Source organism: Geotrypetes seraphini, chromosome 15 (genome assembly GCF_902459505.1).
Source record: "Geotrypetes seraphini chromosome 15, aGeoSer1.1, whole genome shotgun sequence".
Classification (NCBI taxonomy): Eukaryota; Metazoa; Chordata; class Amphibia; order Gymnophiona; family Dermophiidae; genus Geotrypetes; species Geotrypetes seraphini.
In genome coordinates this window covers 32,113,991-32,137,622 of record NC_047098.1, presented here as the reverse complement: position 1 = coordinate 32,137,622, position 23,632 = coordinate 32,113,991, and the positions used below count along the sequence as shown (strand labels likewise).

Genomic DNA, 23,632 nt, shown 5'->3' with positions numbered 1-23,632 from the left:
CTGCTGGACAGGAAGTGGTGTGGGGGGAGGGAAATGGAGGGGGAGGGGAATGCTGCTGCTGTAGCTGCTGCACAGGGAAATGGAGGGGGAGGGAATACTGCTGTGGCTGCTGCACAAGGAAGTGGGGGGAGAGAAATGCTGCTGCATAGGAGGCAGGGAGAGAGACAGATAGATAGATAGAAAGAAAGACAGACAGCGGGAGGAAGGGAGACAGAAAGAAAAGAAGAAAGACACAGGGGTAGGAGAGACACAGAAAGACAGACAGAAAAAGGGGGCCAGGGAAAGATGAGAAACAGAAATAAAGACAGACAGATCATATTTATTCTAGTATCCCTTATTGTAAAGGGCTAAAATACTAGTTTTAAAAGAATACCTTTAGTAAAGATGCATTGGCATTACTAAACAGTTTATAAAGCATAAATCAAAAACACATTTATCAGACATCAAATCGCTGTTTCTTTTCAGCTTATGATGTCATGCATTCACAGCATATTTTAAAATGATGGCAGCTTTTAAGATAAATGCCATCGCTATCCAATCAACATGACTGATATAGTGCTTATTGACCAATTCATAAAAATCAACTATAAAATCAGCCAAAAAAATGTTTGAGAACCCTCAAGGCACATTAATAATATATCCACAGAATGAAAAAATAAAAAGAAGAATTTATTTTATTAGTTGATTTTTATGATTGATCAATAAGCACTATAATGGCGTTTTTTCTTAAATAGCTACCACCCTTTTTAAAATATGCTTATTTTAGTTTTGTTTTTCCATCTGCTTTTTGAGTTTCTTTTCAGTAGTGCAGCGCTAAGGAGATTGTGAGAGCTCATCTGCACACAACCATGGATGAATTAAGACTGGAGGAGGGAGGGAATGTGTGAAAGCATGGGAAACTTCCCTCCACCCCAGCCACAGGCTTAAAGAAGCTCCAAAGGACTTCTGTGCTAAGGGACAGCTCAGACCACACACTCCATCTATGATGTCTTCATGGAGTGTCCCTGCATACCCTTGCTTATCTGTGGATAATTATTGTTTTACTTTTATAATAACTCTAGACTGATTCAGTAAACTGAGCTATTCATTAATGCAGTGGTTTGCCTGAGATTTTCCTATGCTAGTCTTACTCCCGTTGCAAAAAGACTTTTAAAACAGGAAAATCTTGAGTAAAACATTGTGCTAAAAGATAGCACAGTAGGCATGCAAATCACAGAATATGAACTTAATTGCACTAAAAATTAGTATAGTTTTTGGTTTTACTTTCCCTTTTAATGCTGAATTGTTATGCTTAGAACTGATGTTAAAATGTAGCTAAGATCAAAAAGGTAATTTAAGACTTCATCTCAGATGGACCCAAGGGGTCCCCCCCCCCCCGATGCCTCAATGCTCCCAATACCCCTCTCAAATCTCAGGATCTACCCCCCCCCCAAATTTCCTGGTGGATCATTGTTCCTAGAACCCTAAATCCCCACCTCCAAATATTTCCCTGATGGCTGAAGTGGCTCTTTGCACCCCAACCTCTCCTCTCTCCTACAATAATATTACTGGGGGGAACAAGTGCTCCCATAGTGTTGGACATCTTTCCTGCTTTCCATTTGCTTCTGCCTCATGAGAAAATGGCAGCAGCTGAACCCATGTGTGCTCATATGTCCTATTCATGGGCCCTCATTGTAGAGAGAGTATGGGGCGCGAGAGATTGCAAGGGATCACAGAATGGGTCAGTAGGGACATCTATGGGCGTCAGGGCGGGTCAGGAGAATCAATGAAAGGAGAATAACAGAGTTGTAAAGTCAAAGGAGCATGAACCTGTGTATGCATATGTCTAGTTTGCTCGCATATAATTTCATGCTCGGCCCCATTTTGAATGCTAATCTGCTTACTACACTAGCCTGACTAGGAGTTTCATTTCAATCCCATAACTTCTGAGATTTATTGTTCTTTCCCTTCCTATTGGTTGTTTTTTTTTTTGTTGTTGTTTTTTTTACCACAATTGTCTTCTCTTTTATCAATTAATTTGTATTTCTTTTCCCAGCCTTTCCTCGTGTTTTATTATGTTTGTAAGTTTAATTTTCAATATGTTTCGTAAGGTTTAGTTCTCTGTTTGTTTTGTTGCCCCTCTTAATTTTGTAACTTTACTGAGATGTTCATCGCTTAGAATTTTGTAATAAGCGATCAATCAAATTTATAATAAACTTGAAACTATTTGCATTATTCTTTGTATTTAGGAAAACATAAGCTGAGCTTTAGTGCATGGCTCTAACATAAGATTACTGCATTAGCTTCTCTAGGTTTACATAGTGATGTGAACATCATGAAATTCTGAGTTACTTGGCATTCAGACAGAGGAATAACCAACATTAAGCAGGAATGCAAAGAACATTAAAACATGAAAGCACCACATGCAGCATACATTAAAGTGTGGAATCCTATGCTGAAGAATTTACACTCTGAGAAGATGAAAGGGTTGGATGAGGCAATTTTGAAGTACTGTGTACTCTTAAATTGGACATTCATAGCAGCAGGAAAAGTCTATAAGGGAAGGTGCAGCTACATATACACACAGACCACTTATATTCACCTGTGCTCTTGCCATTGTTTCTCAATGGGTACTTACATTTGACTGCCAGTAGTGTGTTACCATGGCAACATGCTACTGATGTCACCAGGTAGGGGTGGCTCTCCTCAAGCTGCACGAGTTTAGGGACTCCAACAGCCTTGTCTTTTTCTTCCCAAGCGGCCTCTTGCCCCTTTCCCCCAAGTGATACTTCACCTTCTGAGAAGAACATACACAAAGCTTATCTTCTCTTGCTCTTATGAGATACAAGTTCTCATTCTAATCTTACACAAATATTTTTCTCATTTATCATGTGTAGACTAGAGACATTAATCAAATGTCTCTAGTCTACAAGTAATAAACATTGAGCATAAATAAGACTATTTATATTCTTACCAAAATACAGCTGGGAAGCGAGACAAAGATACAGCAACTGACTCAAGGTCAGTGGCAGAGCCTGAATTAGAAGGATGCAGAATAGGATAATAGGGGACTTGCTCCAGGCTGCAGGAAATCTATGACCCAGGTTTAAGAACTCAGACATCATTTATTATTTGTTTGATATACCACCTAATCTACAAATAGGTCAAACCTAGTTCTCTTGACTCATACTAAAGCATTTTAAGTTTTACATTCCCTTCCTTAATTTTTACATTACTGGCCCAGTAGTTTGCTTGTCCTTCAGTATGAAAAATTACCAGGACCCAGATTGGGAAACTAGATTCCACTTTCATCTATTGACAGCCCACATCTGACTCTGGTAAATCTCACCTGCGCCAATGGTGACTGTGAAAGCGTCCCCACAAGCTATCATGACGACCTTTACTCTTTCCAATCCCTTCACCAAGTAAGGCACGCGGCTACTGTGGGGGCTGTTGGCGCCAGCTTGTCCATGCTGGTTACTGCCAAAGGTGTAACAGTGCCCCTGACACTAAGGATAGAAATGATAATGACAATAGAGAATGAATCTTAGAATCGTATCCATTTTCTGAAATCTGCCATTCCATAGTCACACACATCATCGTTCCTCTTCATAGATCTGTACCTGTGACTACAGCTAGAATGGGCTGTTCCAACATCTACACACAAGATGGCTTCTTCACTTATAGGGGCTGACTGGAGAACAGTGAAGCTGCAGATCTCTTCTACCTGATTCTCTTGGGGTAGGCCTCAGAGTTGCCAGTAATCTTATCCAGGCCCAACTTATTAAACCTACAAAGAGAGGGAATTTGACTTGTCTCAGACTTTACAGATGCACAGGAAGATAGATCCTCACTCTACAAGCTCATGCACACACATGAAAGTAAAGAATGGAAGATTAGGTTCTTACCTCGATAATCTTATTTCCAGTATAAATAGGACATGTGTCTTGACAAGTGGGTTTCTTTCCTCTACCCATGCAAAAGGCATCATCTACATTTTTTAACTCCGGCTCCTTGTGTCATTGGGCAGGGCCTCAGCTCCTCAGTTCGAACCAAAGCAATGGATAACCCCCCTAAGAAGGAGAAACAAGGAGGGCATGGGGAACTCCCCGACAAATCAAGTCTTTTCTGCTCTGCAATAATAATTGTTAATCAACTCAACCAGCACTACATTTATGCAACTCCTATAGTCTCCCCAAAAGGTTTGGCTATAGAGGATTACTGCTAGTTCTTCATACCTGTTGAACCAAAAAACATAAGCATCATCTATTCTCTTGCTATCTCCAGACAAGCATCTGGATGACACACATATTTCTGAGACAGAAAGCAGGCTAAGTCAATGGTTCCCAACCCTGTCCTGGAGGACCACTAGGCCAGTCAGGTTTTTGGGATAGCCCTAATAAGTATGCATGGGGCAGATTTGTATGCCTGTTACCTCCATTATATGCAAATCTTTCTCATGCATATTCATTAGGGCTATCCCAAAAAAATCCAACTGGCTGGTGGTCCTCCAGGACAGGGTTGGGAACCACTGGGCTAAGTAACAATCGGCCTGGGCAGGCAGTCAAGACTCAATCTCTTTATAAGGGAAGATGATTAGCGAGGTAAGACCCTAATCTTCCCTTCCAGTGCAAATGAGACGAGTCTTGACAAGTGGAATGTACCAAAACAATTCTTTTGAGTCTAGGGCAGGGTAGATGAGTACTGCTGCTAGCAACAATGGACCCAAAAGGATATCCAGTTGTACTGCAACATCTACTCTGTAAAACTATGGAGGGTGGACCATGTAGCTGCTCTACAAATCTCCTCAGGTGGAACTAACTGGGATTCTGCCCATGATGAGGCCACGCCTCTGGTGGAATGCGCTTTCAATAAATCAGTAGCTATACGCAGACAAAATAACTATTTGAATCATCTGGAAATGGAAGCCTTCAAGACAGGCTTTCTCTGTCTGACTCAGGTTGATTAACACGAAAAGATGATCTGAAAGACAAATTCATTCATCTCCTTTTTCTTTATGCCTGTGGCATGAAACACTGTGGCATGATATATGTGGATCACTTGGGTTGAGATTTTTTGTAGTATGAAACACTGGAAGCTAGAGTTCCTGATTTACTCATAATTAGAAGGCTGAGGCCATTTTTGGTTAGAAAGGAAGGCACAGTGCATAGAGCCACACCAACCTCCATAAACCTGAGGAAAGGCTCTCTGCATGATAGAGCCTGAAGGTCCGAAACTCTTCTCACTGAGGCGATTAGCCAGTAGGAAAACCATCTTGACTAAGATTCATCAGTGACACATTCTGTTAAGGGTTCATACAGGGCCTTACAGAGTGCCCGTTAGAACAATATTAAGATTCCACATAGGAGGACAGTTTGTGACACGGGAAGATGCAGCCACAACGCTCACTTCAGGAATCTGGATATGTTGGGATGGAAAGCTAAGAACCCTTTCTCCACTCAAAGCTCTAAAGCATCTTGAAAGAACCAACAGCCAGGTCCTTTTCAAGACCATACTGAATGGAACAACGAGATTATGGATATGGGAGCATATACAGCTCCACTTTTTGAACAAACATACCAGCACTGAAAAGCCTTCCAGGTCTTAACATAAGCTGCGGACAGTTGTGGCTTCTTGGAATTGTTTATAGGGTAGCTATGACTACCTCTAAATATCTTTTCTGTGCTAGGCTGTGTGCTCAAGAGCCATGCCGTAAGCCTAAGCGTTCCGGATCCTCCAGGGCAATTAGACCCTGTGACAGAAGTGTGGAAATTAGTGGCAGCCATGAGACATCTGTCCTTTTGTAGCCACATTAGATCCGCTTTACATGGACAATACAGCCAATCAGCACTACTAGATCACAAACACGTGATGGGTCAATATTCTTCAAATGACCTCGGCCTACCACTGGCCAGTGGGAAACATGTAAAACAGCTCTTTTGTTGGCCAAGGCTGGACCCCTAGGCTTTCATGCCCACACTTCCTGGCTAGAATTCGCTAGCTGAAGTACAGAGACATTTTGTTGTCTGCCAACACATCAGATTGATTGTCGGCCTTCCCAGCACTTTACAAATTTTGTTTTGAAAGCACTTTGGCGAAAAGACCACTTCCCTGGATTCAGAGTCTGGCGGAATGAGAAAGTCAGCTTGCACATTGTCACTCCCACTACATGCGCCACTAAGATGGTTTCTAGGTGGGCATTCCACCCAACAAAACTGGAGACCCAATTGTTGTTTCAACGGAGCACTTTCAGTGATTGACATATGCCACCACTGTGGCATTGTCCGAGAAAACCTTGACTACTTTGCCTTCCAGTGACTCTTTCAAAGGCCTGCAGTGCTAGCAGAAAGGCTCTCAGTTCACAATCTATTGTATGGACTATGTTCTCAGAGAGGGTAACCAGCAGCCCATGAATTGGCTGCCCCTTGCAAAGACTTTGCCAGCTGTACAGAACTGGCATCTGTCGTCATTATCACCCAAGATGAAATGCGGACAGGTAATCCCCTTGGACAGCGTCTTCACCCTGAGCCACCAGCACAGAATTTGAAGCACTTCCGCCATTCTGGGCAACTGCCTCTGCAGCAGATCCATTTGCGAAAGACCAGTAGGATAGTAGTGCCATCTGAAGAATACGTAGACGAGCTTTCATCCAAGGTACAACGTCTATGGTCGGTACCCCAGCACTTGCAGGTAGTGTCAAGTCATAGGAGCTGGCATTGCCAAGATCGCCAAAATCTGGCATCTTAGCTTCAGTCTGAGCCCTTCTAGATGGAAAACACGGCCCTTCTACCATATTGAAAAGGATTCCCAGGTACTCAAGGATTGAACTGGGTCCAGGTGACTCTTCCAGAAATTGATAATCCAACCCAGGTCCTGCAGGAGCTAGACAACTTGTGCCAAAATTGGTGACCCTTTGGCTTTGGATGGGGCCCTGATAAGCCCCCTGATAAGCCAATCATTCAATAAATATGAACCTGAATCCCTGCTTTGCACAGGTGTGCTGTAGCTACCACCATCACCCTTTGTAAAGGTGCGAGGCATTGTTGCTAACTCGAAAGGAAGCACCAAAAACTAGAAATGCCTCTCAGTACATGGAACTTGAGAAGAAACTTTCTGAGTTCTAGCAAAATGGGAATATTTAAGTAAGCCTCCATCAAATCCAGTGAGGCCAGAAATTCCCCTGGTGCTGTCGAGACTATGACCAATGCATGGTATCCAATCAGAATCTTGGCACCCTTTAGTGCCCCATTGACAGACTTAAGATTTAGGATGGGCCTCCAATCATCTGAGTCTTTCTTAGGCATGATAAAGTATACCAAGTATCTGCCTAAGCCCGATTCTGCATCCAGTACCAATTCCATGGCCTGGATCTCCAGAAGTAATTTTACCATCGTTCTGAGTCTAACTGCTTTTCTCCAGTCTTCCTGCCTGAGAATTTATAAAGAACTTCCCAAAAGGCAAAAGAATTTGAGCTTGTAGTCCTTTTGAATGATGTCCAGCACCCATTTGTCAAAACAGATCCTCACCCAGGCCTCCTTGTACTCAAGAGTCTTCCTTCTATTCAGGTAAGCTCAGACTCTTGCTGGCATCATTTGGGACTCCCTGGTAATAGTTGCTGAGTAGGGCATGGATGCTTGAGGTCATTTGGAGCCCCCAAAACCTCTGTCTAGATCTTTCAGCATAGAAGTCCATTGCTGTATGTTGAGACCACCTGTAGCCACGAAGGAACCATTGATTTGACCCCCCTGGGGTTCTACTTTCTGGCTACGACTTAAAATGATGATCTGGCACACTAGCCATGGGGTCGTCCAATCACTTGTCAAAGAACATTTGTCCTTTTAAAAAGGGAGCCTGCTCAGAGTAGCTTTTAGAAGCAGAATCTCCCTCCACTGTCTTATCCAGAGCATTCTTCGGGTGGAGTCAGAATAAGCAGACTCCTTGCTCATGACCCTAAAAATGTCATATATGGCATCTGCTACATAATCCACCCCCGACAGTATGCGTGCTCCCTCTGTGGATTGATTCTGGCACAATATATTATGGGGTCATACACCACAAAGGAAGCCGCAGCCACCACTTTTCAGACCCAGAGCTAAGTCTCAAACTTCTTTTTGAGGTCCAAGTTCACCCTGTGATCCTGTGCATCCTTTAATATCACTTCTCCCTCACTAGGAAGCAAAGTATGCTAAGTTATTTGCACTACTAACAAATCCACCTTAGTTGGGGTAAAAAGCTGCTGGAAATAAGGAGCAATCAGGTACAATTTTGTCCTAGCCTTGGCAACCCTAAGAGGGACCTCTGGAGCCTCACAGTGTTCCATCAGCATCATGGTTATCTCTGGGTGTGATGGAAAAAATGTAGACTGGGTCTTAGAGCTGCTCATAAGCGAAATTTGAGCTGTGGAAGTCTGCACGAGTTCCAAATTTAATTCCCTCGAAGATACTGAAATGACTTCCATTAAGTCTGCTGGTTTGAAAGTCTGCACACTGTCGAGTCCTCTCCCTGGTCTAGGGCTGCCACAGACTCTTGGCTGTTATCACCCATTTGAGACCCAGAATCCTCTAAACCTGAAGACTTACTCTGAGGGAGTAAAGGAATGAACCTTGAACCGCAGTCTTCCCAGTCCTTTTCCGGCTGGACCTCCAATTCTTATGGCAAAAGCTTTCCGCTGGGGAACTGCGCTCCCACAAACATAAAATCCCATGCGCCACCACCGGTAATACTCCAGATTGTGCCACATGCTTTATACTTCACATAATGCTTCAAATATCAGACTTACAAAAATCAGAATCAAATCTGTGAGGATTTCCACATGGGAATTTTCTTCCCCGCACTTGTGTTTTGCTGCCGATTGCCGAGTCGCTGTTCACTGGCTTTAGGGGGCATTTAAGTCCCAACAAATGAGTTTCCTGTGACTCTCTAAGCCCAGCACTTCCTCTCCCCCTCCCCCCCATGCCCTGCATGTACGTGGCACATGGATGCTCCTTAGCTGGTCATCCAGCACAAAGCTGGCATGTACTGGGTTGGAAAGGTCTGGAGAGTCCATAGAAACTGATTATTAGCAAAATCGAGGGCTTTGAGGCAATTTAGAAGCTTTAAAATATAAATCAGGAAATTCAAGATGGCCATGGCATCAGCGATTTGACACCATCACACAGCCTGGGCGAGCTGTAATAAAGTTCCAAAATTCAGGGAAAAGGTTTTAGAGGTGGGGGACCCTAAAAGAATCCCCAGATACTTCAAAACTTTGATTTCAAGACCCCCCTCTGATGTCTCACATATACAGTAATGCACTGTACTCGCAGAACTGGAAGGTGCTGTGCTTGCCTTATCTCCCACTGCAGCTGGATTATGGAGAAGATTTCTGCCTCAGACAAGCTGGTGACGTGCTTCAGGGGCTTGTTTCTTTGGACTGTCTTTTAGTTAGACCCCCAATGTCTGAAACCTTCGACCACTCTAGCTCCTCCGAGTCTTTGGGGAGAGACGCAGCTGGCACCTACTACAGTCCTCTGGATTAACACGGGGCCACTCAGCCTGCACTCCAGCATCTCAAAAATCAGGGGCAAGCTGCGTTCTCAAGGGAACTAACTCCAAGCTGTTTAAAGTTAATGCAGGCTGACTAGGTAGGTTCCCTGTAAAAGGTTTGTCCCACCCCCCCAGCTACAGTCCTCTTCATCCCAGGCAGAGCTGTCCCAGGAGCACTAGGAACCTCTGTACCACCAGGAAGCCTCAAACGATGGATAAAAATCTCAAAAGTAAAAAAAATCTCATCCCAGTATATCAACCTATTTACATGTAGGGGGAGGGAGGAGGGTAAATAGTTCCTTTTAAAGGTCTGATTAATAGATTGAAATATAATATATAAATTATATTTTTGAATTAAATTACTTGTGGGAAGTGTGGATGGGGGAATAAATTCATGTATGTAAAATCATATTTGTATGAATATCAAGTGATATGTAAAGTTAATATGATGTAGTATTGTGCACTTGTTATAAGATGGAAAATGAATAAAGAATTAAAAAAAAAAAAAAGTAAAAAATCTGATGCAGAGCAGATGAAGAGACACTTCACTCGCAGACAGAAAAACTGAGACGCTAAGGCACTGCCTAGTGGCACAAAGAGGCAGAGCTGAAAAATGTAGATGATACCTTCTGCAATCCTCATGGTTGAAGGGAAGAAACTCACTTGTCAAGACTCACATTTTCTTATACACTGGAAAACATGGTTATGCTATGGTTTACAATGCTTCTTTAACAAGTAGGATGACTCTGTAAAAAAAGGGTGAATGGCAAAAGCAACCTGAGGGTCCTTACCTGGTGCTTACCACAGGCAGGATCTTTTGATTCCAGTCAGGATCATGGAACTGTCAATACCACACAGAACTTGTTGTGCCTCATGATCTGCTGACAGGGCTACTTGCTGGGGTGTGCTTATGGGATTCTTGATTCCCTAGTCCAAGTCGACCTTGGAAGAGCAAAACACAGAAAAAAGAAAAGATTAAGTTTTTTTTTTTTTTTTTTAAGATGGCGCTGGGTTAGGTTGCAGTTATAGTACCCTCCCGCCATTTTTCCTTTGTTTATGTTTTGTTTTTGTTCTTTTATTATTTTAATTTGGTTTTTATTATTTTTAATTTACTTTTACACTCTGCTGTCCATCTGTTCGCTCGCCTGCCTAGTGACATGTCGCTGTCGGTGCCCGAGAAGCAGCAGGGCAACTGGTGTTCCTGGGGGCGGTCGGGGTGGGCACATGAGTCACTGATCCGTCGCTTCCTGCTCGGACGCCTTCGATCCCGAGCACCGGAGGATGGTGGAGGAGCTTCACTGCCTGGAGAGTACGAGGAAGCGCGGGTGCCCGAAGGTCCGCCTGGAGATCCTGGAACACCAGCGGCAGTTACCGTTCCCGGGCATTGCGGAAGCTCTCCATCCGTCGCGGCGACGCCTTCGCCCTAGTCTACTCGATCGAGGACGCCAAGTCCCTGGAGAGCGTCCGGAGCTTGAGGGCAGAGATCGCGGCCCTGCGAGAGGACCGGCTGCCCCCCGTCGTGGTGGTGGACAACAATGGTGGACGGGAGGCGAGAGAGGAAGATCTCGGCCCCAGCAAGCATTGGCCACAGTGGAGGGGGAGTGGGGCGGCCTCCACGTGGAAGCCTCGGCCAAGGAGAACCGGCAGGTGTTGGAGGTCTTCCGGCAGCTCCTGCAGCAGATCGATGTGCCCGGCCGCTGGAGCCCGGCCCTGCGCAGGAGAAGAGAGACCATCCCCAAGGAGAAGGGCCCCTCCAAACCCCCCCCTGAATAAAACCAACAGCCTAGCATCTGCCTAAAAAAGGGGGGTGGGCGAAGCGCACTGAAACCCCCCCCAAGACAGATTTACATGTCTATTTGTTTAGTTTTTCATTTAAAAATTTTTTTAGAATTCTATTGTTCTAACTGTTTTCCCTTTCATTCTATTCATAATGCCTTCCCTCTACCTTTTCTTTTTTTTCCTCACTTCTAATGTTTATTTTTCTTTTTTACATTTCTATATTTGATTTAATTCTTAAATTATTTTCTATTTAATTAGTTTCTTTCCATATACATTATTATTTTGGAATGTACGTTTTGTTTAACAGTATGGTATTGAGAGTTCAATGTATTCTTGTTAGGATGCTCTCCTATTCTCATTTTTTCCTCTATCTTTATTTTCCTCTCTATTATTTTGCTAATTTGTTTGTTCTTTGGTACTTTAGTTAGATTGTGAGCCTTCGGGACAGTAAGGGAATTTCAAAGTACTATTCTTTATTTATTTATCTCTAGTTTTATTGTCTATTTTCTGTAAAACCGCTTAGAATCCTAACGGAGTAGTTTAGTCGGCATATAAGAAATAAATTACATTACATTACATACATAACAGAGCAAGATTGTTCAATACAAATTTTCCTTATGTGACACATACACTGGATCCTTGGTACAATATACATTTCTTTGTAATCCACTTGGTCAAGGGAAGGGGAGTTGGTGAAGAGGTACTGTTTTTATTGCTTTCTTAAAGTTGAGGAGTCCTTCAAGGGTTCTGATATATGGGGGCAGTCAATTCTAGTGGCTTGTTATGAAATGGGAGCAGGAACGTTGTTTAGCGGTTTGCAGTTGAAGGACACAACCAGGGGGTGTTTCTGAGACATATTTTCATCTTGGGAGCAGAAGGACCTGTTCAGCACATATGGAGGAAGCTTAGCCATCACATAGCCCGGCGCCATGTCAACTGATGAGCCAATTGTCCAAATATGGGTGCACCTGAATCCCAGCCTTGCGGAGGTGCACTGCCACTACCACCATCACCTTGGTAAAGGCGTGAAGTGCTGTAGCTAGGGTGAAGGGAAGTGTGGAGAACTGGAAATGCTGCTCCAGTACATGAAATCACAAGTACCTCCTGTAGGCCGGAAAGATGGGAATGTGAAGAAAGACCTCTGTCAAGTCAAGGGAGGCAAAAATTCCCTGGCGCCACTACCGCTATGATTGACCATAAGATCTCCATGCAGAAGTATGGTACCTTCAGTGCCAAACTGACTGACTTGAGGTCCAAAATCGGCCTCCAGTTGGCTGAGCCTTTTTCTTTGGTATGATGAAATATATGGAGTATATGCGTCTGGAACCGGCTCTATGGTCCAAAAAACCAGTAGTCTTTGTACCATAGCCTGAACTTTGGGGGCTCTCTCTGGCCAGATAGACAGAGAATTTACAAAGCAGTCTGGTAGGGGGGCACAGAACTTGATTTTGTACCCCTCCCAGACAACGTCCAAAACCCATTGGTCTGTGCCAATCTGATACCAGACCAACCAAAAGGCCGACAGTGTGCCCCCTATCTGGGGGAGCTTGGCCCCTACCTTGGTGTCATTGTGCTTTCTTAGGGGTTGGTGAGGTGCAAAAGCCCAAGGCTTGCTGTCTCCTGCCCTGCTGAATCTCCAACGCAGTCCCTGAAAGGGTATCTGTGTCTACTGGCCTCCTGTTTACATACAGAATCTTTGGAAGCCTTGAAAATTGTCCCATGCCGAACTCCAGGCCACTTGGGGTTTGCTGTCCAGTAAGGCCTTGGGGTGATCGTCCACCACACTGGCCATCAAGTCATCTAGGCCCTTGCCAAATAGCATCTGCCCCTGATAGGGAAGCCAGCATAGCTTTGGAGATAGAATCTCCTGCCCATTGTCTGATCCAGAGCATCCGTCGGGTGGAGATAGCATAGGCCGAGACCTTACTCATAACTCAGATAAGATCATATAGAGCATCTGCAATATAATTCATCCCACAGAGGAGAAATTGAGAATCTTCCTCATCGTTCAGGTCTGAAGACAGACAGATGGGTGTGGCAAGTATATGCTACACAAGAAGAGGCGGCTGCTTCCTTAATCTCTAGGACCAAAGCCTCAAGTTATGTTTATTCAGGCAATGTTTGTCACTGAGGCAATTAAGTGCAAATGTGGGGGTGGATGCACAGAATGCATAATGCTACCCATCAAAGCCCTGTCACCATGCACTGTGCCACTACAATGTTCCCATCACTGAGTCTTGAGTATGTATTTAACCTCCTCTTTGATGCAAAGGCCACCACCTCGCCATGCACTGTGCCGCTACAATGTTCCCATCACTGAGTCTTGAGTATGTGTTTAACCTCCCCTTTGATGCAAAGGCCACCACCTTGCTTGCCCAAAACTACGCTGTGTTGTGCTGCTACACACCAATTCCATACTTGGCTGCTGCACGTCACACCTGCCATCCAACTCTGAATCCATATTCCAGTGAAATGCTTCAGCTTTGTCAGCAAGCACTACATCAGCAGTCATGGTGCCTATAGTCACTCATTAACTCCCAGTACAATCTGCAGCAGCCACCAACACTCTCAATTCAGTACCCCCTTCCTTATATTCTCCCCATCTGCATATGTTAAATAGGTTTGCCCAATGTATTTTTTTTACTGTGTATCTATATAGTTTTGATATAATGACTGATATAAACTGATTTACTGCTTCTTTTACTTGTAACTCACAATAGAGTTCAAGAATATTAAGAAACAAAATCAAATGTGAAAGAATAAATTTCTCTTGGATATGCATTTGGCACCTCCTGAAATCCAGTATGTTGCTCTTGCAGTACAAACCTCTTCCAGCAGCGGGTGCTCTATAGGAGAGTTCACAATTTTTGCAGTCCCAACTTTCCTTGCAAGAGGCACATTAGGGAACAGTATAGAATACCAACTGTGAGGTCAATAAAGACAACCTGGAGATCAACAGCATGGAATGCAAAGAATAAATACTAGTTGCACCTGATGTGATTAAAAAGGCAGAGAAATCTCTCACGTTGTCTCCTCTGCCCCAGGCAAACACTTCTCGCTCATTGGTGATGGCAAGAACATGTGAAGCACCACAGGACACCTGCATGATCTCATAACCCAGTAAAGCCTCCACGATCTTAGGCCTGTCAAAGAATAAGAGACCTTCAGCAAGTCCATCCTCTGAATTCATAAACTTCACTGGACTTTACTCTATATATTTTCACCCATTCCTGCCAGAGGAAGACGTGGGACAGCATACACTACCATCCACAGCTCCAGCACAGAGACTAAAGAAAAATTGAAAGTACTAACTACTGATGAAGTGGAACTTCCTGTTTTTTTTCAAAGACAGGGCTATACAAAGAGGCTTGCCAAAAACTGTTAAGAGCATAGATATTCATGAAAAATCTACAAAAAGCGCTGATAGAAATTTAAGATCTCTGATGCAACAAATCAAAGAAATTACTTGACTGATGATACCTTAAAATAGCTGAAGAGGAAGCAATGGGGGCCAGTAGAAAGGTACCAGAACAGCCAAAGGGCATCAAATCAAAATCAAACAACCAAATCAATCTGAAAGTAAAACTTGTTGAAATATATTATTTTGTGCACTTATTGTCAAATTGAAATGAAATAAAGAATTATTAAAAAAAAAAAGAAAAAAGAAAAGGATAGTACTTCTTTATGGAAAGGGTGGATGGAACAGCCTCCCAGTGGAGGGTGGTGGAGATGACTGAATCTGAATTTAAGAAAGCTGAGACAAGCATGCAGAATTTCTATGGGAGAGGCAAGGGATAGTATATAGTACAGATGGACAGACTGAAAGGCCAAATGTTGGTTTTTTTTCTACTGTCATTTTCTATGAGGTCACTATCAAGTAAGAGGCTCCAGAAGAGTAAAGAAACAATACAGGAAGACAAAAATAATGTAGGATAGGCAGGAGGCCAAGGAAAGAGAAAACTGATCTCCTAGCTATACAGAGGACACATACTTTAGGATCCAGAGATGTAAAAGCACCTCCTTGATAAGAATGCATTAAAAGAAAACTTCTGGAGAAATTTATAGGAAGATTTCCATAGTACGTAACTGGGAAGCACAAACAAATCTGGGAAGCACAACAAATCTAAAAAGGTAATTTTAAAACTATGCCATGGCCTGAAGTAACACAAAGGAATCAGAAACCAGATTAATAACAGCCTCTAGTTGGAAGATGCCTGGCCCTGAAGAACTATCCAATTTGTGGCTCAAATAATTAATGGTTCTCCACCATACCATGATAAACTGCAAAAAATAAAAAAATCAATCAACAGCCAAACTTAACACCACAATGGCTGGTATCAGAAAGAAAACTTCTCATTCTGAATGGAATCCCAAGTAATTTTCTCCAAAATTACCCCCACCATCACTTGTCTGTCCATAATCTACAAAGTATTCATTGAATAGATGTTGATAGAATATATAGTCATATCAACTCTAATAAGATCTTGGTGATAGAGGATGGGCAATTTGTAATTATTATCATTAAAATCCAGTGAGGAATATTTCAGGGAGACTCCCTGTTACTGTTCTTATTTTGTCTGACAATAAATCCTTTAAGAGCACTTAAAAGCTCTTTGGGCTATGGGTTTAGCCTTAACCCTAAAGGCACTGAGGACCTACAAGTTAACATTACACCTGCTGTTTATAAATGATTCAAAGCTTTATAGCTCCAATGATCATCATTTAACAAACCAATTTATAGTAGAATAATAGACCTTCAGCAATCTGTCTTTTGGATATATTAACCTTGCTGGACTTTATTCCATCTCCTCCATGCTGCCAAGAGAGAACTGAATAGAGTTGCACCTTACCTACAGTACATAATAATTATTTGATGTTTCAACCTAAAATACCTTTTAAATGAACAAACCTGTGTGACATCATTAAAATTGCCATGTCCCAAGCAACCATTACTGCCACTGCCAAAGGTCATTATAATTCCCCTATCTAGAAGAGAGAAAAATAAGGTTACTGAATACATACATCCTTGTATAATTAGAAACATTTAGTTATGTAATATAACCATATAACCATATTATATATACTGTAAAGGTATCTACAGCGATAAGCAAGAATCCTCATCATACAAGAAGGACTGAGACTTTCCTTAGGTTCAGCCATAAAAATGACTGATTCCATGAAAGGAAGACAAGCAAAAGACAAAGAGTATATAGCACTCCTGTGCCTGTCTTTCCCTTCTCTTACCAGTGAGACATGCTGTGAAGAGGTCTCCACAGGATACATGCTTGATGGTCACCCCAGACTGGCCCTCCAGGAAGCGGGAGATAAACTGAGGCTGCAGATGATCTACAGATCCTGGGAGTGAGGGGAAGCCAGCACCAACAGGAGAAGCCTATGCAAGAAGAGGATAGGTTAAATATTACCGAGTATCTTCACTATTATACTATCATCTCCAGGTCAATACAAAGTTATGTTATGCATGTGCTTCCTCACCTCCCACACAATGAGCCTTCCGGATTTAGTAACACCAGCTTTCTGGGTCCTACCAGCAGACACTTGCACAACCTCAGTGTTGAGCATGGGCAACCGCAATGGTGAAGTGATTCCACCCCCCCAGGTATATACAGAAGATAAGGAGGGAGGCACTCCAGGTTTCCCTGCACAGCCACTACGACCACCTACAATATTGAGAACAAACCCAAAGGTCTGAGAAATAAGCTTTGGTTACAATCAAAATGGCTTACATACTTGTACCTGGGGCAAAGGAGGGTTAAGTGACTTGCCCAGAGTCACAAGGAGCTGCACTGGGAATCAAACTCGGTTCCCCTCCACTCCAATCCAGCACACAGCAAACATCTTGTAGAGGGAAGGAAAGAGGATAGAAAACCAGTAGAAACTAGGATAGCTTCTATTATTCCATCTTATGCAATATTGCTAAATGGATATAAAGACTTGTATATCAATACATTCTAGAAAGCAAAACATCACCATTGATCATTCTCAAAAACATATTCCTTCATATTTCATCTACTTTCAAGCAATCAAATTACACAGACCTTTCACTGCACATGGTCAATATTAATCAAGGTTAGAATAATAAAAAATATTTGCTATGCAATAGAAATGATAGTGATTGAAACTATCATGATCATGTTCCATGTAAACAAACTGTTACCTAAAGAGCTACTGACATGCTTGTCATCTCAATTAAAGATCATTGCACCAAAACATAAAATTTTGAGAAGAATAAGACTAATTATTCTCAAGATATAATGGATTGAAGTTGAATCTCAGACATTTCCTGTCTGATAAGTCCTTTTCCTTAAGAAACCGAGACTGAATATGTGTAATGCATAAAGAAAAAGCAAACCTCCTCCCCTCAAAAAAGGGAAGAAAATAAATTGTTCCCAAAGGACACATGAACATAAATGGTGTGCTTGAAAATGCATTTACACTCACCTCGTGACCTGGCACTGGGAACTCTCCCTCCAACTCTGCCATGGGTAACAGGTGGCATAGCAGCTAATGGTTTCTCCACTCTGCCAAGCAGAAATCCATAGCCACATCAGACACCTTGGGAATAGGCAATCAAGAACTGTACTAATCATGATACCTACTTGATGCAGAGAAATTCTGAAAGAGATACATACTGTTCTTAACCTGCAACATCTAAAATTACTGCATATGAGAGTGTGTGTGTGGGACAGAAGGAGATTCCTGAGGTCAAAATGCAATGAATCTAAGTGAGTAGTATGGGGAGATGGAAGATGATGGAAATATTAGGTTCTTACCTTGATAATCTTTCTAGTAAAAAGGCATACGAGTATTGAACCAATGGGTCATTCACCTCTACTAGTGAGTTTGTATAGAAGGCGTCATCTACATTTTTCGACTCCACCTCCAGCATCACTGGCTGTGCTGTTTCTCCTCAGTTCATACCAAAGCAGTTGATAGCCACTGTAAGAGGAGAAATAAGAGGGGCATGGGAAACTTCCCGACAAAGCCAAGTCTACTCTGCTCTAAAACAAATACAATTTTAATTAAACCAAAGTCAATAAAACATAACAGAAAACAAGGTGGGACCAAACAAGCCACCTACCTACCTGAGTGCCATCAGCACCAACACTTATGCAGTTCTCATAGTCTTGCAAGTGCCTTTTTGCAATAGAGAGCTATCCCATTATTCTTCAGTCCTGCTAGACAGAAAAAGGACAAGCGTCTTGAAACACCTACATGTCTGAGACAGTAAGCAGGCTATATCGAAATCTGACAGGGCGGGTCTTCAAGGCTCATATGCCTTTCTACTAGAAAGAGGATTATTGAGGTAAGAACTTAATCTTCTCTTCCAGTACAAAAGCAGAAGAGCCTGCTGCTAGCACCAAGGACCCAAAAGTGGCGTCCTTACGTACTGCTATATCCACCCTATAAAAATTTGTAAGATTCTGGAGGGTGGACCATGAAGCTGCCCTATAAACCTCCTCGGGTGTAACTGCTCGGGACTCTGCCTATGAAGAAGCCACATTCCTTTTTAAAGTGTACTCTAAACAAAATCAGTGGTTGCTTACCACCCACACTGAAGAAATAGCCATGCAAAGCAACCTTAGAAGGCAACTTCCCTAGGCATCTGGGTCCATTAGTACAAAAAGATGATCTGAGAGATGAAAATCATTCATCACCTCATGGTAACGGAGAAGAACTCTCCTAACATCCAGTCGTGCCAAAACTTTGTCCTTTTTTTTCAACCCATGGCATGCATCATGGGCAGACTTCCCAATTTACTTGGAAGGCTGACACCCCCTTTGGCAGAAAAGAAGGTAACTTGCAAAGTGAGCCACCAGCATCCATAACTCTGAGGACAGGCTCTTTGCATGAAAGAGCCTGGAGCTGCAAGACTGTTCTCGCCAAGGCAATAGCTACCAGAAAAAAATATCTTAACAGCAAGATCCATGAACGACGCCTCTTATAAGGGCTTGAACGGAGCCCTACTGAGAGAGCCTGCAAGGCATTGTCAAGAGTCCATGTTGGGAATGGCAGTCACACAGGATAATAATAATAATCTTTATTTGTATACTGCAACAACCAACAAGTTTTGAGCAGTTTATAGTAAGATTAAACCAATACATTAATTGGGAACGTACAATTTCAAAGATATAAAAAGACTACAATATTTACAATACAATCCATTTTTTTAAATAAATAGGTTTTTTTACCTGATGTCTAAAAGTTAAGTAAGACTCAGTAAAAAAGAGAATGATCATAGTAACATAGTAGATGATGGCAGATAAAGATCCGAATGTTCCATCCAGTCTACCCAAACTGATTCAATTAAAATTTTTTTTTTCTTCTTAGCTATTTCTGGGCAAGAATCCAAAGCTCTACTTGGTACTGTGCTTGGGTTCCAACTACTGAAGTCTCTGTCAAAGCTCACTCCAGCCCTTCTACACCCTACCAGCCATTGAAGCTCTCCCCAGTCCATCCTCAACCAAAAGGCCATATATATACAGACACAGACCATGCAAGTCTGCCCAGTACTGTCCTTAGTTCTTCAATATTTACTATTATTTTCTGATTCTAGATCCTCTGTGTTCATTCCATGCTTTTTGGAACTCTGTCACCATTGTCCTCTCCACCACCTCTCTTGGGAGCACATTCCAGGCATTCACTACCCTCTCCATAAAGTAGAATTTCCTTTCATTGCTCTTGAGTCTACCACCCCTCAACCTCAAATTATGTCCTCTGCTTTTACCATTTTCCTTTCTCTGGATAAGATTTTGTTCTACGTTAATATCTTTCAAGTATTTGGACGTCTGAATCATATCTCCCCTGTCCCTCCTTTCCTCTAGGGCAGGGTTAGGCAATTCCGGTCCTTGAGAGCCAGAGCCAGGTCAGGTTTTCAGGATATCCATAATGAATATGTATGAGATGGATTTGCATGCACTGCCTCCTTGAGATGCAAATCTATCTCATGCATATTTATTGTGGCTATCCTGAAAACCTGACCTGGCTCCGGCTCTTGAGGACCGGAATTGCCTACCCCTGCTCTAGGGTATACATATTCAGGGCTTCCAGTCTCTCCTCATATGTCTTTTGGTGCAAACCTCCTATCATTTTTGTCACCCTCCTCTGGACCGCTTCAAATCTTCTTATGTCCTTCGCCAGATACGGTCTCCAAAACTGAATACACTACTCCAAGTGGGGCCTCACCAACGACCTGTACAGGGGCATCAACACTTTCTTTCTTCTACTGGCTACACCTCTCTTTATACAACCCAGCATTCTTATGGCAGCAGCCACCTCTTTGTCACACTGTTTTTTCGCCTTTAGATCTTCGGACACTATCACCCCAAGGTTCCTCTCTTTCCAATATAGTACCGATTAATATGCCAATAACGTCTTAATATAGCACTGACTAAGTTGCCCACAAACTGATGGAAAAGTAAAAGGATTAATATTATGGATTATCCTTGAATGGCTCACCAATATGATGATGCAACTGCAACGCTCCCTTCAAAAAGCTGGCTACATCAGGACGGGAAGCGAATGAAGCTTTCTCCACGAGCCCGAAAGTATGAGAGGTCTGCCATCTGCACTTTGAGGGAAACAACCACTAGGCCCTTCTCGAGTTCGTCATGAAGAAATGCTAGGACCATGGATATTAGAGCCATAAGGTTCCTCATTTTGCTTAGCACACCAGCGTTGAAACATTTGTCAAGCCTTTGCATAGACTGCAACAGTCACTGGTTTCTGAGATCTTAGGAGGGTAGCTATGACCCCCCTCCAAGTAATCCATCTGTGCTATGGCCGTGCACTCAAGAGCCATGCCAGAAGCCCAAAGCATTCCAGATCCCCCAGGGTAATTAGACCCTGTGAGAGACGAGTTAAATGAAGCAGTAGTTTGAGACACTTGTCTCTCTGTAGTCAAATCACATCCACGTACCACGAACAATGCAGCCACTCCAGAGCAATTACTCCACTCCAATTACCAACCCCGGATGGTCCACTATTCTTCGAATGACCTGGCCTATCATGGGCCACGGGGGAAACATGTACAATAGCCCTTTCTCTGGCCAAGATTATATTAGAGTGACCGTGCTGTCACTTCCGGGGTCCTATCTTCAGCTGAAGAAGTAAGAGTCTTTTTCATTGGCTATTGGCATCATCAGATTGGGCATCAGACGCCCCCAGTACCTCACAATGCTCTTGAAGGTCTTCCATGACAAAGACTACTCCCCCGGGTCCAGGGTCTGCCAGCTGAGACAGTCAGCTTGCTTCTGATAGAGCCTGCCCCAGTGAAACAACAGTCTCAATGGAGCACTCCTGGTGCCTCTCTGGCAGTTGACATATGCCACAGCAGTAGACTTGTCTGAGAAAACCCTGACCGATTTGCCTTCCAGGATCTTCTCCACTGACTACAACGCTAGATGAATGGCTCATAGCTCCAATCTGTTGATGTACCATTTCCTATGAGAGGGCAACCATCGAACCTGAACTGGATGAACCTTGCAATGACTCCTCCTGGCATATGTCATCAGAATCACCCAAGAGAATATGTGGAGAGGCAAGCCTTTGGAGAACAACTCTAGCTAGAGCCACCCACACAAACTTTGACATCCTTCCGCTGTCCAGGTCAGTGGCATCTGGAGATAATCTCTCTGTGGAGACCAGTGGGACCATAGCACGTCCTGGAGGGCATAGATGAGCTTCTGTGCAAGGAGCAATCTCTATGGTTGCTACCATCGACCCCAGCACCTATAGATATTGCCAAGCCATAGGAGGTAGCTTTGCCAGGTTCTGCAAAATCTGGCATCTTTTCAGTTTGCATGGCTCAGGAAGAAAAACATGAGTTTTTACCATGTTGAAGTGAATCCCCAAGTACTCTAGGTAATGTGTCGACTCCAGGTGGCTCTTCCGAAAATTGATGAACTAAACTAGGTCCAGTAGCAGTTGGACAACTTGCACCACTACTTTCTCGCCAACGGCCTTGGACAAAGCTTTGATCAGCCAATTCAAGTATGGATGCACCTGGATCCCTGCCTTATGCAGATGCTCCATTGCAACTACCATCACCTTGGTAAAGGTGCTGTTGCCAGACCAAATGGGAGTGCCGAGAATTGTAAATTTCGCAGGAACTTCCTGGGAGACCGAAATATGGGAATATGCAAAAAAGCCTCTGTCAAATCCAGCGAGGCTGGAAATTCCCCCGACGCCACCAAATCTAGGACCGAACGAATGGTCTCCCACTGGAAACTGATTTTAGTTCCAGGATTGGCCTCTAGTCGTCCGATTCCTTCTTAGGTATGATAAAGTATATAGAGTATCTGCCCAAGGCCAATCTCTCAGTCAGTACGGATTCCACAGTTTTATGATTGCTCAGATCTTAGCTGTTTTCTCTGGCCATCAAGCTGGAAAGTCCACAACTAAGGTGCAGATTCTCAAAACTTTAACGCCATCGCTAAACTGTTTTCCGACGGTTTAACCTGCACACCTTTTAGCGGTGGATTATCAAAAACAGATTATCTCTGTCTTTAGCGACATTTTTAGCAGTCTCCGACACTGACATGCAAATGGGCTCTTCAACATTGAAATGAGCACTTCGGTAGGATTCTTAAAAAATGCCAAGCCATTTTCTAAAAGCAGTGTTGGCTTTTGGCAACAAAAATAAGCGACTGGTCCAGGGGTACCGGTACAGTGATTGCACTGTTTTAAACCCCTGCATGGTAGTGTCAAGAGACTGCTAGAAAAGTGGCGGCGATGACCCCTCCCCCAAACAGGCACAAAGGCAACTCAGAAAAAACACTGAGGAACAATGTAGAACTAATCTGCTGTGTGCAACAAGCACCTCCAAAAAAGCCTTCAGTAATGCACATACTCACAGAAAACTCCCCACAAGATCTGTCAACTAGCTGAAAAGCATTCTAGCTTGTAAGGAGAATCATCAAGGCAGAAAGAAGCAGGCTATTCCAAACACCTGAGTGTACACAGAGAGGGCGGATTGTATGGAATTCTACAGGGACTAATAGAAGGAAGATTATCAAAGGTATAAACCTAATCTTCCATTTTGTTATATCCCTTCTGGATTTCATACGCTAGGTGACATACCAAAGCAATGGTAACATCTAGGGAGGGACAGAGGAGCCTGTCCTCAACACCGAGGTTCCAAAATGCCGCATCAGAATGAGCTGCCACATCCACTCAGTAAAATCAGGTAACAGTATGAATAGAGGACCAAGTAGCTGCCCTGCAAAGTTCAGCAGGATGAATTGTGCGAGACTCCGCCCATGACGCAGCCACACTTCCAGTCAAGTGGACATTAAACAAAATTGGCGGCTGCTTGCTGTGGGTGATGAAG

General features: G+C 43.2%; 1 protein-coding gene across 1 annotated transcript in view; it reads right to left on the bottom strand.

Moving 5' to 3' along the window:
* The window catches only part of NEK8 (NIMA related kinase 8), a 69,164-nt gene that overhangs the window by 13,765 nt on the left and 31,767 nt on the right, over nucleotides 1–23,632 (bottom strand). The window contains 12 exon segments of the mRNA XM_033922448.1: nucleotides 2,618–2,726; nucleotides 2,728–2,767; nucleotides 3,307–3,482; nucleotides 3,575–3,718; nucleotides 3,721–3,769; nucleotides 10,307–10,413; nucleotides 10,415–10,447; nucleotides 14,309–14,425; nucleotides 16,193–16,269; nucleotides 16,528–16,675; nucleotides 16,777–16,961; nucleotides 17,743–17,822. Coding sequence (XP_033778339.1) covers nucleotides 2,618–2,726; nucleotides 2,728–2,767; nucleotides 3,307–3,482; nucleotides 3,575–3,718; nucleotides 3,721–3,769; nucleotides 10,307–10,413; nucleotides 10,415–10,447; nucleotides 14,309–14,425; nucleotides 16,193–16,269; nucleotides 16,528–16,675; nucleotides 16,777–16,961; nucleotides 17,743–17,822 — 1,265 coding nt within the window.